The following is a 19,730-nucleotide window of genomic DNA, read 5'->3' on the forward strand; positions in this document are numbered from 1 at the left end:
GTAGTAACAGATTACATGTATTCAGGACTACGAAATCAGACTACAAAAATCAAATCCTTGTAATTAGATTAAATTACATTTTAAATTAATATACATATATAATCAGATTACAGTTACTTTTTATGGATTACATGTTAATCTGGAAAAAGCAGTAAAGTGTTCATAATTTATTGAACCCTCTAATTTTATTTATTTTTTATATTTAAATGTTTACATTCCAAATCATCTTAAATCTGCTATACATTTGGTAAGTCGTTGAGTCTTGTCAAATGGAAGATATTACATTACTGACTACAATTTTAGTCATATTATTGTAAACAGTATCAGATTACAATTCAGAAGTAATCTACCCAGCACTGCACATCGGTTTGCATGAACATAAATATGTAAACAGTAAAAACAGACCAAACAGAATTTCACTTGCATTGTTTATTCTGTAGATCATATCATGTGTGATGATATCAACAGGCTCTTATTTATTCAGTATAGCAATACAAAAAGAGCTACAAGATTTACAGAAATATTTAATGACTATTTTTTCTTTCAGGGAATGCTCAAAAACATTTTTGGGGACAAATAGTAAATTGAAGAATCTATCTGTGACAGATGAAGCTTCTAAGTGCTGAAGTACATCACATGAGGTGGTGATGAGATGCTATCGTGCATCTCCATTCTGCAGGTTCTTCAGTAAGAGATCCATGTAGGCACCCTCTAACAGATCTTCCTCCTTAACTCCCAGGTCCAGCATTAACTTGTTTGCTATCGCCACCCCTTCCTCTCTGCTCTGATGTTCTTGCATCACAACTTCGAGCTCCATGAAATCCCCTAGGCCCTCCACAGAATCAACATGCACCCTGGTCTGTCCCACCATATACAGCCTCCTCTCCTTCTTGACTTGGCCCACTTGCCCCAAAGCATCAGTCAAAACCTTGACAAGCCCCTGTGGATCGTTGGTAGGGGTTATGGAATAGTTTGACAGCTTGGGTCCCTCTGTGTCCGGCCTCTCATAGAATATTAACTGCCCTGTCCCATCCTGGAAGTCCCTGAGTTTTAGGCGTCCTGTAGGGATCTTAAAAAACGTGTCCTGCTGGCGGATCAATGTCCCTTCTGAACCGCTCAGCTCCTTTGCACGCTGCGTCAGGTAACGCATGTTACGCAAAACAGCTTTTATCTCCACGTTTGACGGCATGTGGAACAGATATGTCGATATAAACAATACAGTAGCACAGTAGCGCGTGTATCAGGCGTGAAGCTGCAGATCTGTTTCGCGCGCTTACGTGAAAGACTAGAGCGCATGCGCAGTATCGTGTCATACTGCATGACCCACATATCAACAACTGGGATTTTATATTATAACAAAATAGCCTAAACTGCAGTGGGTTGACATTTTAACGGATACTTGAAATTTATTGGTTATCGGATAAGCACACAATCCGGAGCAGACATCAGCGTCGCTAGTCTTCAATTGGCTTTGCAGAGATGTTTACATCCCAGACCTCTTCCTTTCAGGAGTCCATAGACGTGGATGAAAGGGATATAGACTTCGACAACGAAGAATTCGCCGGATATAGCCAGAAAATACAGCAGATTAACAGTTACTATGCCATATATTACTACCAGAGCACAAGGTACAGTGTTTTAAGATAACGCTATGCTAAGGAGGCTTGGGGGGTTTTGCAGATGCTGGTTATTTTGGAGATTTTTCGTACCTCAGATTACAGAATATGTGAGGTTTTTTTGCATGTATTTTCGGGCCTGGATAACCTCTTGCGTGGTTTAGTAAAAATTCACGTAACAATGTACGTTTCCCAGCCTCAAATGAATTAAACTTGCAGTTGCATGAAGGGAAATGGAATTGATTTTCTAATACTATATTTCTGTAATAATTCATCCATGATAGTTGTTGTAAAATCATACCCACAAAATGTTTTACTATAGTAGCCATATATTTTAACCATGATTTCCGTATTTAAACCATAGTAATAATAGAGGAGATAAACTGTTACTAAAATCATAATCATTCTGCCAAAAACATAGTTCATAGTTTACTACAGAAACACCATGGTTAACCCTTAAATGCATGAATGCAAACCTTGGGTCGTTGCTTCTTAGTCAAATAGCAATGTCAAAATTAAACCAAGTTAATTAATGGAACATCCGCACTACCTTGAGTAAGAAATAACATGTATAATATGGATGTGAACATGCATATGGGATAATTCACCACTGTCCCAGAAAATCAACTTGATGTAGTCATTTGTATGAACATAATACTAATTTGTCTTAATAAATAAAGAAATATTTATCCTGTGATAATAAACTTATGTAACCGCCAGGACCATAGCTAGTGGGGTGAAAGATGGTAATGATTCTAGGGGCCCAAAAGTACAGGGGGCCCCACAAAAAAAAAATCAAAAATGTATTTTTTAATAGGAAAGGGGCCCAGAGCAATATACAGTCAGGGGTCCCAGATTACCTTGCTATGGCCCTGGTAAACGGTCCTGCTCGACCTGCTCCGAGCGGGATTCAAACCCGCGTCAGGAGGCGGGGCCAGGGGAGTATACCGCACAGCTATCATGTACCTGCTGGCTCCCGTCACACTTGTGACTTGTGATGTAGATATGAAATAATAATACATAATATGATTTATGGAATCACAAAAAAAACAAGCTATTTCATATCTCGGGTCTTTAATCAGCTTATTCACTTTTGGTAAGTAAGCAGATATATATATATATTTATTTTACCCAAGTTAGCTTTTTTTTTGTTTTTGTTTTGTTACACTAATCAGTAGAGAGGTGTGGGCATAATTAAAAAGGTACAGGGGGTGGAATGAGGTCCCTGGTTACCAAAGACCCGAGTTAGGTATGTATTAAACTTTAAGGGTTAATTTGTATTATGTATCATGTTTTTTTAAAACCATTCTTGCCACAAAAGGGTTATTATTGTCATGGTTACTGCAGTTTTAATGTAGTTAAAACCATGAAAATATTTCTTGTGTATGTGTGTGTTTGTAACGGTTTAAAAAAAAAAAAAGAGAGAAAAACAAGGTACATGTACTACAAATTAATCATGGTGACATAATAGTCCAACTGGAGAAACCATGTTTTTTGGCAGAGTTAATATATTTTTTATTACCATAGTTTTGGTTTTCCTGGATTATTACTATGGTTTTAATGTGAATATCATGGGTAATATGGTCACTGAAGTAAAACTATGGTAAATGTTGGTTATGGTTTTACTACAAATACTATAGTTCCACTATATGGACTAACTGGAATATCATGGTTAATTTCCGTAAGGGATGGATAAAGATATTGCGAGGAACTTATCGTAAGCGCAAACTATTGCGTGGGAATGCAGAACTATTTTGGGGGGAAATTCCCTCCCTGTCCTCAAAGGGTGCCATAGAAAACAATAATAAGAAAACATAACAATATTGCTGTTACAAATAACCAATCATAGTTTATTTATTTTTGATGATGAAGGTGTTTTTGTTGTAATGGTACAAATAAATTAAGTTTTGATTTGATATTAATTTCTCTCTAATGAATCATAGGGCTGGGAATTGCCACAGACTTCCCGATTCGATATTACAATGATATTTCCTAGCCGATTCAATATGTATTGTGATATTATGATTCTGTAAGTATTGGGATTTTTTGTTTTGATATAAACATTTCTTTAAAAGATAATAAATATATTTTATTTAAAGAGAAAAATAAATAACTCCTTTTCTCAGAAAAAAATGTCTATTGAAGAACAATTGTGTCTGAAATGACAGTTTGTTCACACTGTAATATATAATTTTTCAGGTAAAAGGTAGGGATGTGCAAAACTACAAATTTAAAACTACCAATCGACTTGTCAGTGCGTTGTCTAAGCTAAGTGACTAGCAAAAGAACACATAAGGCTGCATTATATCCGTTTGTATTCAACAAATATATACAATATATAATTTTAACTAGTCAAACTAATTTTGTTATTTTAGAATATATATAACATAGCCTATTACTGTTATCATAATCAATAATTTTGCAACATAAATGGAGGCTAAACCATTTCTGGGGATTTACTGAATTATGACACGTGACAATTCACCTGTAGTCGAAATGTCATTGCTTGTTATTTACATATGCATCCTGAGACTGAGAGTCTGAGGAATGTTCTCATAGACAACACTATTATTATGAACTGCTCCCAAATGACTGACAGTGGAACTTCAGGATTATGCAGAACAGGAACATTGATCACAGCAGTGGTGCATTAAAGGACTAAATGTAAAGAATTAAAGGGACAAAACTTCTCAGAGAGAAAACCTTTTAATGTGAAACATTTTTTATTTAAAAAAAAATTATAAAAAAATTCATCAGGGAGACGGTTTTAAAATCGTTTGGCTCAAGAATTGCGATTTGTAAACAAATAGTTTTTCCTGCCCTAACATGTACGGTGTATGAACACTATGTAATCTTCATAATGCATAGCATTCTTTGGAAATATCATAAATGACCATCTACAGCCATGGCCAAAGTATTGGCAGTGACATAAATCTTGTGTTTCGCAAAGTTTTCTGCCTCAGTTGTTGTGGTGTTGATTCACATTGTTTCTAGATTGTTGTGCAGAGTGATCAGATGCATTTTAAATAATTGCAAAAAGCTTAATTTACCAAAAAAATTTACTTTATAACAAAAACCCAAATTTCATTGTTTTTTGGCCCTGGCACAAAATTACCAGCTAACATCATTTCCCTAATCATATCAGCAGCTCCTGGGAAAGTGTGAACGAGTACTTGTCAGGTGAAATCACTATCACTCTGATTGGATTATAAGAGCAGACTGATTGCTATAGAAGGAGGAAAGAAGTGCTTCCAATCATTGTGTTCTTGTTCGTAATGGTTACCTCTAAAGAAAGACGTGCAGCCATCATCGCTTTGCATCAAAATGGCCACATATACAAGGAAATTGCTGCAAAGAATATTGCACCTGAAAGAACAATTTACCGGATCAACATGAACTTCAAGGAGGGAGGTTCAACTGCAGTGAAGAAGGCTTCAGGACGTCCCAGAGTGTCCAGCAAGTGCCAGGACTGTCTTCTCCTGAGGTGTCAGCTATGGAATCGTGTTACCACCAGTGCAGAGCTTCCTCAATACTGGCTGCAGGTTGGTGTGAGTGCATCTGCACGCACAGTGAGGTGAAGACTTTTGGACAATGGCCTGGTGTCAAGAAGGGCAGCAAAGAAGCCACTTCTCTCCAACAAAAACATCCAAGGACAGACTGAAATTCTGCAGTAAGTACAAAGATTGGACAGCAGAAGACTGGAGCAAAGTTATTTTCTCTGATGAAGCCCCCTTCCGACTGTTTGGGACATCTGGAAAATCGATAGTCTGGAGAAGAAAAGGTGAACGCTACCATGAGTCCTGTGTTGCGCCAACTGTGAAGCATCCTGAGACCATCCATGTGTGGCGTTGCTTTTCATCCAAGGGAGTGGGCTCTTTTACAGTTCTGCCCAAAAACACTGCCATTAATAAAGAATGGTATCAAAACGTCCTGCAAGAGCAAGTTCTCCCAACAATCCAGGAGCAATTTGGCGATGATCTGTGCATTTTCCAGCATGATGGAGCACCATGTCACAAGGCAAGAGCAATAATGAAGGCTCAGAGATCATTACATTTGAAATTTTCAAATGGGATCTTAATCCCATAGAGAATCTGTTGTCAATCCTCAAAAGGCGTGTGGACAAGCAGTCCACACTCTGAGCACTATTAAGTCAAGAATGGATTGCCATCAGTCAGGATTTGGCCCAGAAGATGATGTCCAGCATGCCAGATTGAATTGCAGAGGTTATGAAAAACAAGGGTCAACACTGTAAATATTGACTCTTTGCATAAATTGAATGTTTTTACCAAATAAAAGCTTTTAGAACTCTTGAAACACTTATCATTGTTTTCCAGTATGCCATAGAAATATGTGAAAATAATCTACAAATACTGAAGCAGCAAACTTTGCAAAACACAAAATTGATGTCACTGCCAATACTTCTGGCCATGGCTGTAGGTCAGTAAGAACCCCAGGAGATGATTTTTGCTAAATGAACACTCATTAAAATATTAAACGCATTATTAAACTACCCAGATCTGATGCTTCTGGAGAGAGTGTGGCCTGGAGCCAGAGGAGATCAGACTCCACTACAAGTCAGGATGACTTTAGGTAAAGAGGGTCCTTCATCATCACTCAGTCATTGCAGTCCCGTGACTTTCGTCTTTGGGTGTTGTGATTTGCTCTGCGTGCTGGGGGAAAAATCATGGCTTCAATCAAATATCTAACTTTGACTTTTCATCATCTGATCTTGTTCATGTCATCCATTACCACTGAGCTGAATGCTGTCTTTTATTAATCTCTGTTAGGTGTTGCTGTTGATTCAGTGAACATCATTGCTTCATTAACTGCTTATCTGTCTGCCTGCTCACTTTGTTGCTGTTTGTTTGTTACTTGTTAGTATCATGAATGATCTGCTTTGTAACATAGATATTTTCCACTCTTAAAGTCTCACCCTATTGGACACAAGTTTACCATCAGAGGCGGAGCCAGAACTGCGAAGCTATATCTCTCGCAGGTTGAGCAAGGGTGCTCTGCTTGGTGGTATGGGTAACATTGCCACTGTGGAACTAAGGTACCCAATTAGCGTTTTCAATATTTTCAGTATTAATTTTGCCACTCAAATACATTTGGGTCACTCATTGTTTATTATTCTTTAGCCCAAATCTGACACTGGTTTGGGCAAAAGATCAGAATCCATTCTCCATTGTTGTGTTCCCAATTAAGATTAGATTAATATCACATATTTTGTTAATATCATCAATTTCTTCTTCTTTGTTTTTAGTCACTTTTCTGGCCAATTCACTGTTTTGTTTTCTTTTTTTCTGTGTTCAAGTGTTCCTGAGCAAGCGGTGGGCTGTTACTGCTGTCTGCTGGACCAGGAGAAATCCCCTGAACAGATTGAGGCTGATGGCAACGGCTGGGTGGTGTGTCTCCTTGGAGAATCAGAGAAGGGCCTGAATCTATATCCTTAAATCAGAAATGACAACTACAACATTGTGCACTGAGCAATAAAGTGAAATTGAAATATGACTCTACAAGAATTCCACAAGAAACAACAATTTAATAGTTTTACCATTGTGTTTAAACAGGTAAGAGTAGTTTACCACTACACTATGCTCTCTTCGTAAGGTTTATCATTTTAAAAAAGCATACTTCTTTCCCCCTTAACCCTACAAACATTCAGAATTGAGCTGGACAAGTATGTTCAGGGTCTGCAGGGTAGTTTGACCCCAGAGGTGAGATCATTTTTTAAACAATGTATAAACAAATAACATACATTGTTACCTAAATATTAATCTTAGTCAATATTTACTTGCACACTGCCTCTGATTATTGGATTTCTATGTGCTGATACAATTTGGTAATTTCTGGTCACAGATGCAGAATTTGGAGACGTACGTCAGGCCCTACCTCAACTGCTGGTATGAAGAGTCAGTAATGCATATTCACAGAGTTGTTCAACTGTTGCAGGCAAACCTGGGGTACCTTCTACATGCTGTAAGAAACCACTGTTGTCTATACCATAAGAATTCTTTAGACTTTCTTCTGGTAACAAAATATAGACAAATTATGCTGTGTGGACACTGGAGAACAGGGTTTGCAAACTTCCATCCCAGACGTTTTTCAGAATCACATCCTTATGCAGTTGAATGGATAGATCACCAAAAAATGAAAATTCAACCCAAATTACTTACTTTCTTCAGTGGAACTCAAATGGAGATGTTAGAAAGAATGACAGCCTAAAGGCTAAATTATAATTACTGGGCGAACATGCTTCGCTTAGTTCGCCTACTAATGATGACTAAATGCAGTGACATTTTTGTTCTGCCAATGTGTTCGTTTGGTGAGATTTCTCCTGTTTGCGTGCATCGCTGAAATTCTTGACCTAGAGAACTCGGCTGGTCTAAGAGCGCTGATGATTGGTTAAAACTATTTGTGGGTGTGGTTTGGACATAACGCTTTTTATTTACAATCGAGTGTGCCTGCTTACTGCCGTTAAAATGAATAACTTTGAAGCCGTCTCTCAGAGATTTTGCTGAAGCATCCTTTTTTTTTTTTACATGATTTGCAACAGTAATTCTACAAAGAATGAGTGGCCATCACAAATGAGTAGATAGAGATTGGAGTTTTAAAAAGTGAAATTGGCCGTGCAGGAACGGACTATAAATTGGGTTAGTTTTCATTGTTGACCATTGTCTTTGTTCATTGTCCCCCGGGAAGTCAAGGGCCCCTGGGCACTGGCTCCATTGGCCCGGTTAGTAATCCATACCTGGGTCCGTGACAAGTTTGATAAAGCAAAGAAGCGACACAGCGCTAAAATAGGCTGTCCTCGGAGAGAAAAACCTGCATTATTGGCTTTACTTGTCGCTGAAACAGTACATTAAAAAACCCTAAACAAACTAATTTTCAAACAACATTGTGTGTAGTATAAATGCAGGTTTCGTTCGCCTAGGGTGCTTTAGTTCATCCAGGAGAAAAAAGTTTGGCTTCTTCCAAAGTATAAATTAGGCTTTAGTCACCATTCACTTTCATTGTATGTCAAAATTATGCAACAAAAGTGAATGGTGATGTAGGCTGTTATTCTACCTTAAGTCAAGTCATTTTTATTTGTATAGCCACGAACCACATGAAAGAGAGTGAATGATGACAGTATTTTCATTTTTGGGTGAACTATCCATTTAACCGTTGATGGCCAGCCTATTTTGTCAGCATGATAAATGAGTGTAGCATAAGAATGGATCACTAATAAGCAGTTCTCTGCTGCAGGCTCTGAGTCACAAACTTGTAGAAGTCACAGAGGCGGATGAGAAAACAAAAACAGATGTAGCAAGGTGAGCAAAATAGGATTTTCTCCTCATAACCTTACTAATTGTATTTCAGTGTGACATCCATTGCAGTTATAATGGCAATTGTCTCTCTTAGATTTATCAAAGCAGCCAGTCTCCAGGGTCTAGTCCAGGAAAACACAACCACTGCATCGCTGTGTAAGGCCATCTCTGAGGACTCGCACACCAATCTGATCATCGACTGCTCCACCAGTCCACCCACACTCACTAATGCAGGTCAACATCATCACCTCACTACTAAATCCACTGTTATTCTCCTTTAATAAACACATTGTTATGATAACTTTATGTTGAAATGGTACTGTGACGATTGCAGTCAGTAACCGGTTCTGTGATGACTGGATTCAGGCCTTCCTCAATGCTACTGAGCGCTTTAACCCTTTCCTCCTCCGTCAGATCCTTGAGAACTTTAAACTTAAGGTAAGTATTGTTTTGCTTGTGCATAATAGTAATGTGGTTCCCAAATAATACTTTAGTAATCGTATGGCGTTACTGGTAACCCATATGTTTAAAGTGTTCGTTCACCAAATTGAAAATTCTCTCATCATTTCCTCACCCTCGTGCCATCCCAGATGTGTACTTTCTTTCACCTGCCGAACACAAATTAAGATTTTTAGAAGAATTACTCAGCTCTGTGGGTCCATACAATGCAGGTGAATGGGTGCCAAATTTTTATGGAGTTAACATGCAGTCTTTGCCTCTAAAGAGAGAGGTATATCTTGCAAGGCAAGTAAGTACATACAATTGTATATGACATAGACACACAAAAAAGCTCAATCCTTAACACACAAACCTCAATAACAGTGACAATCAACAAACCTGAGGGAGAATTGTTGCTATGGCACTCTAGGGCTAATGGTTCTAGAGCTGCTTCAGAATCTACTTAGCTATTCATAAAAAAGTTAAAAGATAAGTTTCTAGGATCACCACACAACAATTGACTAGCAGTGGCAAAAACCAACAAAAACAGCATAAAATCAGCAAACAGCAAAAATAAACCTATAACACTAACCACATAATTTATTAATGTTGCAATGCATGCTGGGAAGTGAGAACACGCAAATCAGCAACGTTGTTCAGTATGAAATTGTTTGTTAGGACAACTCTGTTAGACTAGTTGGGACAAAATTTGGGGGGATATTGTTGGTCTAAAATAAAATACAATTAAATTTTTACAGTGTATTTAATTGGTATGGCCTAAATGAAAGCAGCACAACAGTAGACACTACAAGATTTGCCAGCCCAGAATGATTGTTTAGAGCAAATTAAATGAAAAATTCCATGGACATGGAAATATTAGGAAAATGTAAAATTGTGATTTCTAGACCTTCGTAAGAGTGATCATATTCAGAAATGACAAAATTATGAACTGACTCGTTGGACCTTACTAAGACCTGGACTATGTGGCATCATTACAGTTATCTTCTTTCTCTATACAGGCCATTCAGGACATGAACAACCTGAAGCGTTTCATCCGTCAGGCAGAGATGAGCCACTACGCTCTGTACCGCTGCTGTCTGTTCCTGCAGAGCTGTGGAAATGGAGATGTGCTGCTGCAAAACGCGCATGCTGAGCACAGCAGCCTTCCCGAGGCCTGTGGAATCATAAATGTGCTGGAGGAGTTCCTCGGTGAGCAGGCACAAGACACACTGTACTGACACCTCTGCCTGCAGGGGGCCACAAGGTTTCATACATTCACCTGGTAAGCCTCTGATCACCTTGTAAGCTAGTGCTATTCAAATCCGGTACTGGAGGGCCACTTTGCTGCAGAGTTTAGGTCCAGCCCTGCTCTTACACACCTACATGTAATTTTAAATTAATGCTGAAGACTTTAATTAAATAGTTCAGGTGTGTTTGAATAGGGTTGGAGCTAAACTCTGCATTAATGGTGGCCCTACAGGACCGGATTTGAATAAATACCTTTGTATGCATATCCCCCTGAATTGCTATCCAGCCCTCATAATCATATCAGTGTGGTCATAGATCTGCATTTTGGCCAACTTCATCTATCTTAACACAAAATATAGTACATCTTTGTGTGTGTTACTGAGGTTCAACATCAAAGATCAAAAATGACTTTTCTGTGATATGCTGCTGTATGTCGATTTTGGATGCTTTAACTGATTATTATTATAAATTATAAATGTAAATATTACATGATCCAGCTTTATTTAATCCCATTTGTATATATTAACACTATACTGTTTATATGTGAAACCTGATTCTATTATGTAGTCTCAGCTGTGTTTTAGCCATTGTCTTGTGCAATGTTAAACTAAGTGGTAACCAGACAGTTCTGTACATTAATGGTTTGTAATGCTGAAGAAGGAAGCTGATCATGTAATACTGAAGCTATTCACAAGCCAATAACATGTTAGCTCATCAAAATTATATAACAAAAATAACAAGAGTCCAGTGGGAATTACACTTATTGTCATGCTCTTCTTTTTCTTCTTTTGTGTCTGAAAGTGCTTAATTTATTCATATTTAAATACTTCTTGATGTTTGATTTAGGTCTATGATTTAAGTATTTTTTGAGAAGTTTTGACATAATTCCTTTCATTTTTCTCAGTGGCAATTTTACAGTTTTTCTTACCAAAGACAGGCAAGAATTTAGAATCACTAATCTTGTAATACAAAATTAATTTTAATACAGAAATTAGATGTAAATGTTATGAATGCTAAGAAATGAAGTATAATAGTGTGTTTTGTTAAAAAACACAACAGACCAGTTTTTGTATATATTGCTCAAGTTGTAAAATACGTCAGTGTGTTTAATTATATTAGAATTGTGTGGCTCCTGAAACTCCTCACTTGTTCAAATTTGGTATGACTATACCTTAATTTGTGCCAGCAACATTTCATTTTGTCGGAACTTGAAAGAATTAAAGAAGTGTACAACACTGTGGATCGAGTTACTGTATTTTGTCCCCATGAAATTGAGCTCTTTATATACAGTATATGCACATTTATATGAAGCATATTTGTATAACAATAGTTCTCTTGATTTTTTGGCATAAGGCCATATAGCCACACATTTAAAATGTTAAATATATGATTAGGCAATAGCATGATTCATTTAAAACAATTGCTGTACAAAACGTTTGTCATTCCTTGCAATCATACATTGCAAAAATACAATGCCTATCAATGCACAAAAATGTTACAAAATATTTCATTATTATTCAATACAATTCCATCAAACTAGTCCACTTAAACTTTTTAAAATCTTAGTTCATCAAAATATTATGCGGATCATCACAATTGTGAAAATGTTCAAAATTGTTAATATACAACTCCAAAAGTCTGATGCACATATCACGGCTCTCCGTTGCAATGACTTGTATGTCATATTCATTTTCCTATGGTGGTGCATTTTGGTAAACTCATATCTGCATTCAATCCCTGCAATTTCACTCTGAAACTTTGATATCAAAGTCTACAACTCCATGAAGAGAAAAGCCTAGGTAGAAGGTAACATTTTAATGAGTTAATGAGCTCGGTCCAGTCAAGATCATTTTTCAGGTCACTTGGGAAAAGGTCAAGTTTTTCTGTAGCTTTTTGTTTCTCCAAAAAAAAAAAAAGAAAAAGAAAGGGTGGGGTAGGGTGCTCATGGAAGGGGAACTATATCATTATCAACTACCTCATCCTCTTAAATGGCACCACAGAATAACTTGGCATACACTTTTCCCGATGAGCCATTTTCTTAGATTATTTACCTTTTCAGGCTCTCCTTCATCCAGCTCCTCTTCCTCAGAACTTCCTCAAAAAGTGTGAAAGTGAGCTAGATCCTCACAAATACATTCCAAGGCAATTCTAATGCTACCTTTCAGTCCTTTCAAAAGGCCATGAAACTTATGCCACGGTTTGTGTACTACCTCCGGTATGTGTAAGCAAGCAGGTAATCCATCAACTCAGACTTCCCCTCTTTGGTAGCAAAAATATCTACATATAACAGAAGTTCAAGCAATCGACATCCAATATCAACTTCTCAGAAATAGGAATTATTCAAGCAGACTGTCAGTGACTGAGGACATTTTTCAGAGTCTCTAAAAGCAACAATTACTAAAGAGCAGTATCAATAATTTCAATGACTTCCTCTGGATTAATTGGGTATTTCTTGCATATGGAATCATGTTGGTCATAGAACCACTTTTTGCACACATCCCAATGTGTCAAGTATGTATGTGTGCTGTGGTAGATGAGATTTGCCATTTCAGCCCAGGTCTGTGCTTTCTAAAACATAAAGCAGTCATGCAAGTTGTTGAGCGACAAAGGCATCATCTACAAAACGGGTGTAAGCTACCTTCAAATGATCAATAGCTTTCTCCAGATTTTCTGTTTCCCGAACATGCAAATTAAATGAGAAAACCAACTGTCATTTGGATCTCCCTTGCTTTTTTGGCCCCTTTATTTATCACAGGAAGTGGTTAAAATGGGGCAGAACAATTCTTCTGCTTCCAAATGGTCACTAGACCATGAATAATCGGTGTATAGTTTTGTCATCTGTCATAATTTTGAAACGTTCATTGATTTTCAAAAATGTATTTACAATGAGTATATAGGACCGAGGAAAACTGACATTGACACTTCCCTATTTAGTTTAGAAGATACAGAACAGCTTTTTTTATTATTTACATTTATGCATTTGGCAGACACTTTTATCCAAAGCGACTTACAGTGCACTTATTACAGGGACAATCCCCCCAGAGCAACCTGGAGTTAAGTGCCTTGCTCAAGGACACAATGGTGGTGGCTGTGGGGATCGAATCATGGACCTTATGATTGACAGTTATGTGCTTTAGCCCACTACACCACCACCACTCCCTATTATTTATTAAACACTGCACAATGAACATATTTGTCCATTGTTCAACATAAGTGATGACAGTGTGGATGCAAAACAGAAAACAAAATAATAAAAAACTTATCTTAATCTTGCTCAAAGTGACTCATGTCATTGAGGATCACAAATGGTTCACAGTGGAGCAGTTTTGACCCAGGTAGCAGATTCACTGCCCAAACAGGCTATCATGTCACTCAAAAGACCACCACTCTCAGGCCTCCCACTACTGCTGTGAAATTCTGCAAAAGCAAACAGATCACACACATTCGCTGCTGGGGACTGTTGTACATTTCGTTTTCATTCTCAAACAAGTTAACTTGATTAGACCCAACTTCACAAGACACTGGACAAATCAAGACATGAAAAACCCACCGAAAGCCATTTTGAACAGCTCACCAATTGTATGATCAGTCATTTTTCTAATTATGGAGTTTGGCACATCATAGATGCTATCAGTTACCACTGTATGAGAAGGAATAATCACAGCACACAGAGGTGAATATTTATGAGTCTATAGAGTAATCTATATTGTAAATAATAATCTCATGAGAAAAGGGAGCCGACTTACCATGCTCACCCTCACTGGCTGGCCATTTGGAAGGGGGGGTGTCATAGACAGCTTCTTCAGTGGCTGCAACCAATTATCATCAATAATTAGAAATCATTTTCAATAAATTATCAGGAGTAAAAAATATCAATATAATACATCATATAGGAAAAGCATGAGTGAAAAAGATCACTATGCAGACATTTTGATGGTGGAAGAATATCACAGGCAAAGTCTGGCAGTACATCCTCCTCTGAACTCTGCTCCATTTTACTGTTTGTTTGCGGACTTTGTGTGTCATCAGCACCTGAGGACGGTCAGTAAAGCAACAAAAAGCTATGAGCATCATAAATGTGTTATGGAATTGTGTTTTAATACAAAAATGGTTTTATTGTGCCTTAGGGCATCTGGATGAAGTGGCTTCCTAAGTGGTTGAATGGTGGAGATTTTATTTTTTCTTACACTAAAAAAATTAATAGATCTTTTTGTTAATTTGTTTATAATGATGAACTCTCAGGAATGAAGACTCCAGTCATTGAAGCAGTCCTATCCTAATGATGAAGCCATTTAGATGTGTCATGACACATCCTCAATAAACAGAAAAATTTGATTATTAGACTTAGTTCATTTAAAAGTATAACAGAAAAGCATTAGAAATCAATAGGTGGCAAGTATGCTGTTGGAAGTGGAATTGGAGAAGTGCTGGACTTACCAGCAAAGGACTGGAATGACTCTTGATCAAAAGAGAGGCATCGACTGTCCATTGCAGTACTGCTGGTCTCAGTATATGAGCTTTCACAGAGGCTAGACCGAGATGCAGGTGACACCTGCTCCCTAAACTCAATCACACAAAAATCATTCAGAACATTATGAATCTCATGCAGAAATGACCAGTGGTATAAAGTGTCATGTAGAGCAGTGGTACCCATTAGTGACACGTCTAGTTCTGTCAGGTCCGTTGAGCAGCATGGCTTTCCACAGCTGGTTCATCCACACCTGTCTGACATTAGCTGAATCTGCAGCCTGTTCAACCCAATTAAAAATCAGGGATAGACAGCTACATACTAGAGAATACTTTAATTGGCCACACTTAAGAGTAAAGCATGTGATTTTTTCTTTGTTAAAATATGTTCTATCCCAACTCGATATGCATAGAAAACTAAATGCAACATTTGCAGGTTGGTTTCTTCTAAAAGTGTAAACACTGTGGCAGTATTTAATCATTGCCTGTTAACATTGGTTTGTGGTGGGACTACAGGTGAAACTCGAAAAATTAGAATATCGTGCAAAAGTTCATTAATTTCAGTAATTCAACTTAAAAGGTGAAACTAATATATTATATAGACTCATTACAAGCAAAGTAAGATATTTCAAGCCTTTATTTGATATAATTTTGATGATTATGGCTTACAGCTTATGAAAACCCCAAATTCAGAATCTCAGAAAATTAGAATATTACATGAAATCAATAAAAAAAAAGGATTTTAAATACAGAAATGTCGGCCCTCTGAAAAGTATAATCATGCATATGTACTCAGTACTTGGTTTGGGCCCCTTTTGCATTAATTACTGCCTCAATGCGGCGTGGCATGGATGCTATCAGCCTGTGGCACTGCTGAGGTGTTATGGAAGACCAAGATGCTTCAATAGCGGCCTTCAGCTCATCTGCATTGTTTGGTCTCATGCCTCTCATCTTTCTCTTGGCAATGCCCCATAGATTCTCTATGGGGTTCAGGTCAGGCGAGTTTGCTGGCCAATCAAGCACAGTAATACCATGGTCATTGAACCAGGTTTTGGTACTTTTGGCAGTGTGGGCAGGTGCAAAGTCCTGCTGGAAAATGAAATCAGCATCTCCATAAAGCTTGTCTGCTGAAGGAAGCATGAAGTGCTCTAAAATGTCCCAGTAGACGGCTGCGTTGACTGTGGACTTAATAAAGCACAGTGGACCAACACCAGCCGATGACATGGCTCCCCAAACCAACACAGTCTGTGGAAACTTCACACTGGACTTCAAGCATCTTGGATTGTGTGCCTCTCCATTCTTCCTCCAGACTCTGGGACCTTGGTTTCCAAATGAGATGCAAAATTTGCTCTCATCAGAAAAGAGGACTTTGGACCACTGAGCAACAGACCAGTTCTTTTTTTCTTTAGCCCAGGTAAGACGTTTGACATTTGAAGCCCATGTCCAGGACCCGTCTGTGTGTGGTGGCTCTTGATGCAGTAACTCCAGCCTCAGTCCACTCCTTGTGAAGCTCCCCACACATTTGAATGGCCTTTTCCTGACAATCCTCTCCAGGCTACGGTCATCCCTGCTGCTTGTGCACCTTTTTCTTCCACACTTTTCCCTTCCACTTAACTTTCTATTAATGTGCTTTGATACAGAACTTTGAGAACATCCAACTTCTTTTGCAATTACCTTTTGAGGCTTTCCCTCCTTGTGGAGGGTGTCAATGATGGTTTTCTGCACAACTGTCAGGTCAGCAGTCTTCCCCATGATTGTGAATTCAACTGAACCAGACTGAGAGACCATTTAAAGGCTCAGGAACCCTTTGCAGGTGTTTAGCTGATTAGAGTGTGACACTTTGAGCCTACAATACTGAACCTTTTCACAATATTCTAATTTTCTGAGATTCTGAATTTGGGGTTTTCATAAGCTGTAAGCCATAATCATCAAAATTATATCAAATAAAGGCTTGAAATATCTTACTTTGCTTGTAATGAGTCTATATAATATATTAGTTTCACCTTTTAAGTTGAATTACTGAAATTAATGAACTTTTGCACGATATTCAAATTTTTTCGAGTTTCACCTGTATATCTGTTTGTTCAGTCAATGGAAGATGGGGGCGTGTTCTGGTAACATGTTTGAAAAGACATGCACTTTCTTACACCGATTAAGCTTAATAAGCAGACAACGCATGTGTTCATGTAAACACATTAAACAGCGTGCCTTTATCGGTATATGGTCATAAACGGCGTAAGAATAAACCGATCAACACTGGTAGACTTTTGCCCATTATGACTATTTCAAAAAAATTACAATTCTCCATTTGACACTTAAAATGGTTTTTGTTCTCCATCTGGATCACCCATTTCTGTAGTTTTCATACATTGCTTCTTATGGAGACCAGAACAACGTACGGTGGCAATCAGAATCATTATGGCACCTTTAAGTGGTTGGTCAGGAAAACTTTGGACAACCGACAATCGTGAAACCCGCATTTATTAAATGGTAGCCAGCTGGTACGTGATAGTTGTGCAATATCTATAATGTCTTGCAGTGATCATTGTACAGTGTAGTTTGATTAAATATGATTGCAAAATGTGTATAGAAATTAATTAAATAATAATTGTATTTAGAACCCCCAGTGAGCAAGCTGAAGGCGACTGTGGCAAGGGACACAAAATTCCATAATATGTTGGTTAATGGAGAAAAATAATCTTGGGAGAAACCAGGCTCACTGTGGGGGCCAGTTCACCTCTGACTAAACAACATGAATATAATGCCAATGTAAGTGCCATGGCATTTCTAGCCTCCTTGTAAACGTGTCAGACTCCCATGCCGGGATTCCGCTCGAGGAAGGTCCAGTAGGCCTGGTGACTTTAAGAGATTTGTATCTGAATAATAGGATTATTCCCATGCAGGTAAGCACGTATAATTAAGTGTAACGTCATTAAAGGTGTTTTCATGCAACACGAAACTGGGAAATGGGCCGATGGTTTTATTATGCTTAACTGCTTAAACTTTTATGATCTCACCCCCATAAAGAAAAACCCTTTAAGGCATTTGACCTTACACAACTTTTGATCCACTTATGTTGCCACAATGACACGATTACTAACTGACAATGTCACTAAATTACATTGTGACTACAAATCCAGGAATTTAATGTTTACGGTTGTCACACTGTAATTAGTTAGTAGTTGATACAATGAAAGTTTGGTCATCAGATTACGTTGATGTTGTGTAACGGTCACGTGTTTCTACTTAATACCCCAAATCTTTTTGTTTATCTAATAAAAGATTAAATCTAAGAGGTAAAATACATGATCAGTAGATTCAGCTTCAGTACATTTGAACACATTATATTGTTGGTGTATTAGGACATGCACAAAGGCAGTTTTTCTTGCTTTGAGTCATAACAAGAGCAATCCATGTTCCTTTTTGGAATAGTCATCATTGTTCTGTAGGGTCTTTAGTTTCAACAAAAAACCATTATTTAGTAGTGGCTTGTGGTAGACCAGATCCTCAAACACAGTTCACAGACTCTCTCTTGAACAAGAGTTGGAAACTCACCAGCATTTTCTTCTTCCCGTTTTTCATGGTGATCTCAAAAAGATAGCGTTTGTTCTCCGGTCCGCTCACCTCACGCACAGACTGAACCTGTTAAACCACGTGGCAGACTCTTAAATTGCAATGGAACTCTAAAGTATCAATTTTCTAGCATTCAAACAATGACACAATTATGCTGAATATTATTAATGCAATTTACCTCATATATGTAATAATGTCCTCTGAGGTCTAACTGTTGAATGTAAGAATGAACAATGGATTAATACCTACAAGAGCCTTCTGCAAAATGGCAATCATTTAACTAAAGCATTTCAAAACAATGTTGTTCGGATGAATGAGTTAGAAACAATTGGAAAATCATATGAATGCAAGTCTAATATCACCACAGGTATATTACATAATCTCAGTAATATCTCTAAAAAATATTTTCAATATTATTAGACTTTTTTTTTTTAATAAACCAAAGAAAATTCACTATATTAAATGAAATACTTACAGCACTCCCATGTTTCTTAGTGTAGAAAAAAAGCGTTGTGTTGTAAAGTCTGAACCAGTAAGTCACCCACCGAAGCTTCTAATGAAAATATATTGAATCACTGAGAAAGAGGCTTAATTTAGTTCTACAATTATCTAATCACTGAATTAGTATGCATCCTAAAATATAATTGCAGAATATAATGTACCCATCCAAAAGTCAACTACATTCACATACACTCACAAATAAAATACAGACACTAGACCATACCAGTTTGTCTTTACGTTTCTTCAGAAAGCCCTGGCAGAGCGGGGTTGGCACCCCTCTTTCAGTCGACATGCTCATCTCAGATCTGATTCTGTAAGTGCTTACACTTCACCATACCCAAATCAACATGATGACTTCTCTTTTTCTGAAACCGTCACATCCTCACTTTTGATCTTTACATATTGACAGGGGCTTTCCTCCCTCATTTAAAAGCAAAACGTGGCATAGATATATGCTAGTTTTGCAGTATACAGAGTCTATTACCATTATTACAAAGGCCACATAAATGTATCATGAACATAATAAAAACCACCAACTCTGTGATGTTCATTTCACTGTATAAATGTGCTAGCTAAG

The 19,730-nt window shown here is 37.7% G+C and overlaps 2 protein-coding genes across 4 annotated transcripts; one reads left to right on the forward strand and one right to left on the reverse strand.

The window, feature by feature from the left end:
* The first annotated feature begins 1,312 nt into the window (after positions 1 to 1,312).
* c8h17orf75 (chromosome 8 C17orf75 homolog) lies at positions 1,313 to 12,702 on the forward strand. Of its 2 annotated transcripts, XM_052132226.1 has the most exons (10): positions 1,313 to 1,628; positions 6,132 to 6,206; positions 6,544 to 6,669; positions 6,931 to 7,059; positions 7,276 to 7,333; positions 7,476 to 7,595; positions 8,865 to 8,929; positions 9,021 to 9,160; positions 9,261 to 9,364; positions 10,384 to 12,701. In XM_052132226.1, exons 1-10 carry the CDS (start codon positions 1,480 to 1,482, stop codon positions 10,600 to 10,602), a joined length of 1,185 nt encoding a protein of 394 aa, XP_051988186.1. In that variant the 5' UTR covers positions 1,313 to 1,479; the 3' UTR covers positions 10,603 to 12,701. The 2 variants fall into 2 exon arrangements, with proteins under 2 accessions (XP_051988186.1, XP_051988187.1); XM_052132227.1 differs by lacking the exon at positions 6,132 to 6,206 and having other exon boundaries at positions 10,384 to 12,702.
* Positions 12,703 to 13,181: 479 nt separating this feature from the next.
* On the reverse strand, positions 13,182 to 19,450 carry LOC127647728 (interactor protein for cytohesin exchange factors 1). 2 transcript variants are annotated; one of them, XM_052132169.1, is made up of 10 exons: positions 19,377 to 19,450; positions 19,128 to 19,205; positions 18,831 to 18,863; positions 18,635 to 18,721; positions 15,263 to 15,360; positions 15,050 to 15,171; positions 14,540 to 14,644; positions 14,359 to 14,421; positions 14,187 to 14,252; positions 13,182 to 14,029 (listed from the first exon to the last, which is right to left on the reverse strand). In XM_052132169.1, exons 1-10 carry the CDS (start codon positions 19,443 to 19,445, stop codon positions 13,923 to 13,925), a joined length of 828 nt encoding a protein of 275 aa, XP_051988129.1. In that variant the 5' UTR covers positions 19,446 to 19,450; the 3' UTR covers positions 13,182 to 13,922. The 2 variants fall into 2 exon arrangements, 1 of the variants encoding a protein (XP_051988129.1); XR_007971093.1 differs by having other exon boundaries at positions 13,969 to 14,029; positions 15,050 to 15,176.
* Positions 19,451 to 19,730: the final 280 nt, after the last annotated feature.

The sequence above is a fragment of the Xyrauchen texanus genome, chromosome 8, assembly GCF_025860055.1.
Source record: "Xyrauchen texanus isolate HMW12.3.18 chromosome 8, RBS_HiC_50CHRs, whole genome shotgun sequence".
Taxonomy (NCBI): Eukaryota; Metazoa; Chordata; class Actinopteri; order Cypriniformes; family Catostomidae; genus Xyrauchen; species Xyrauchen texanus.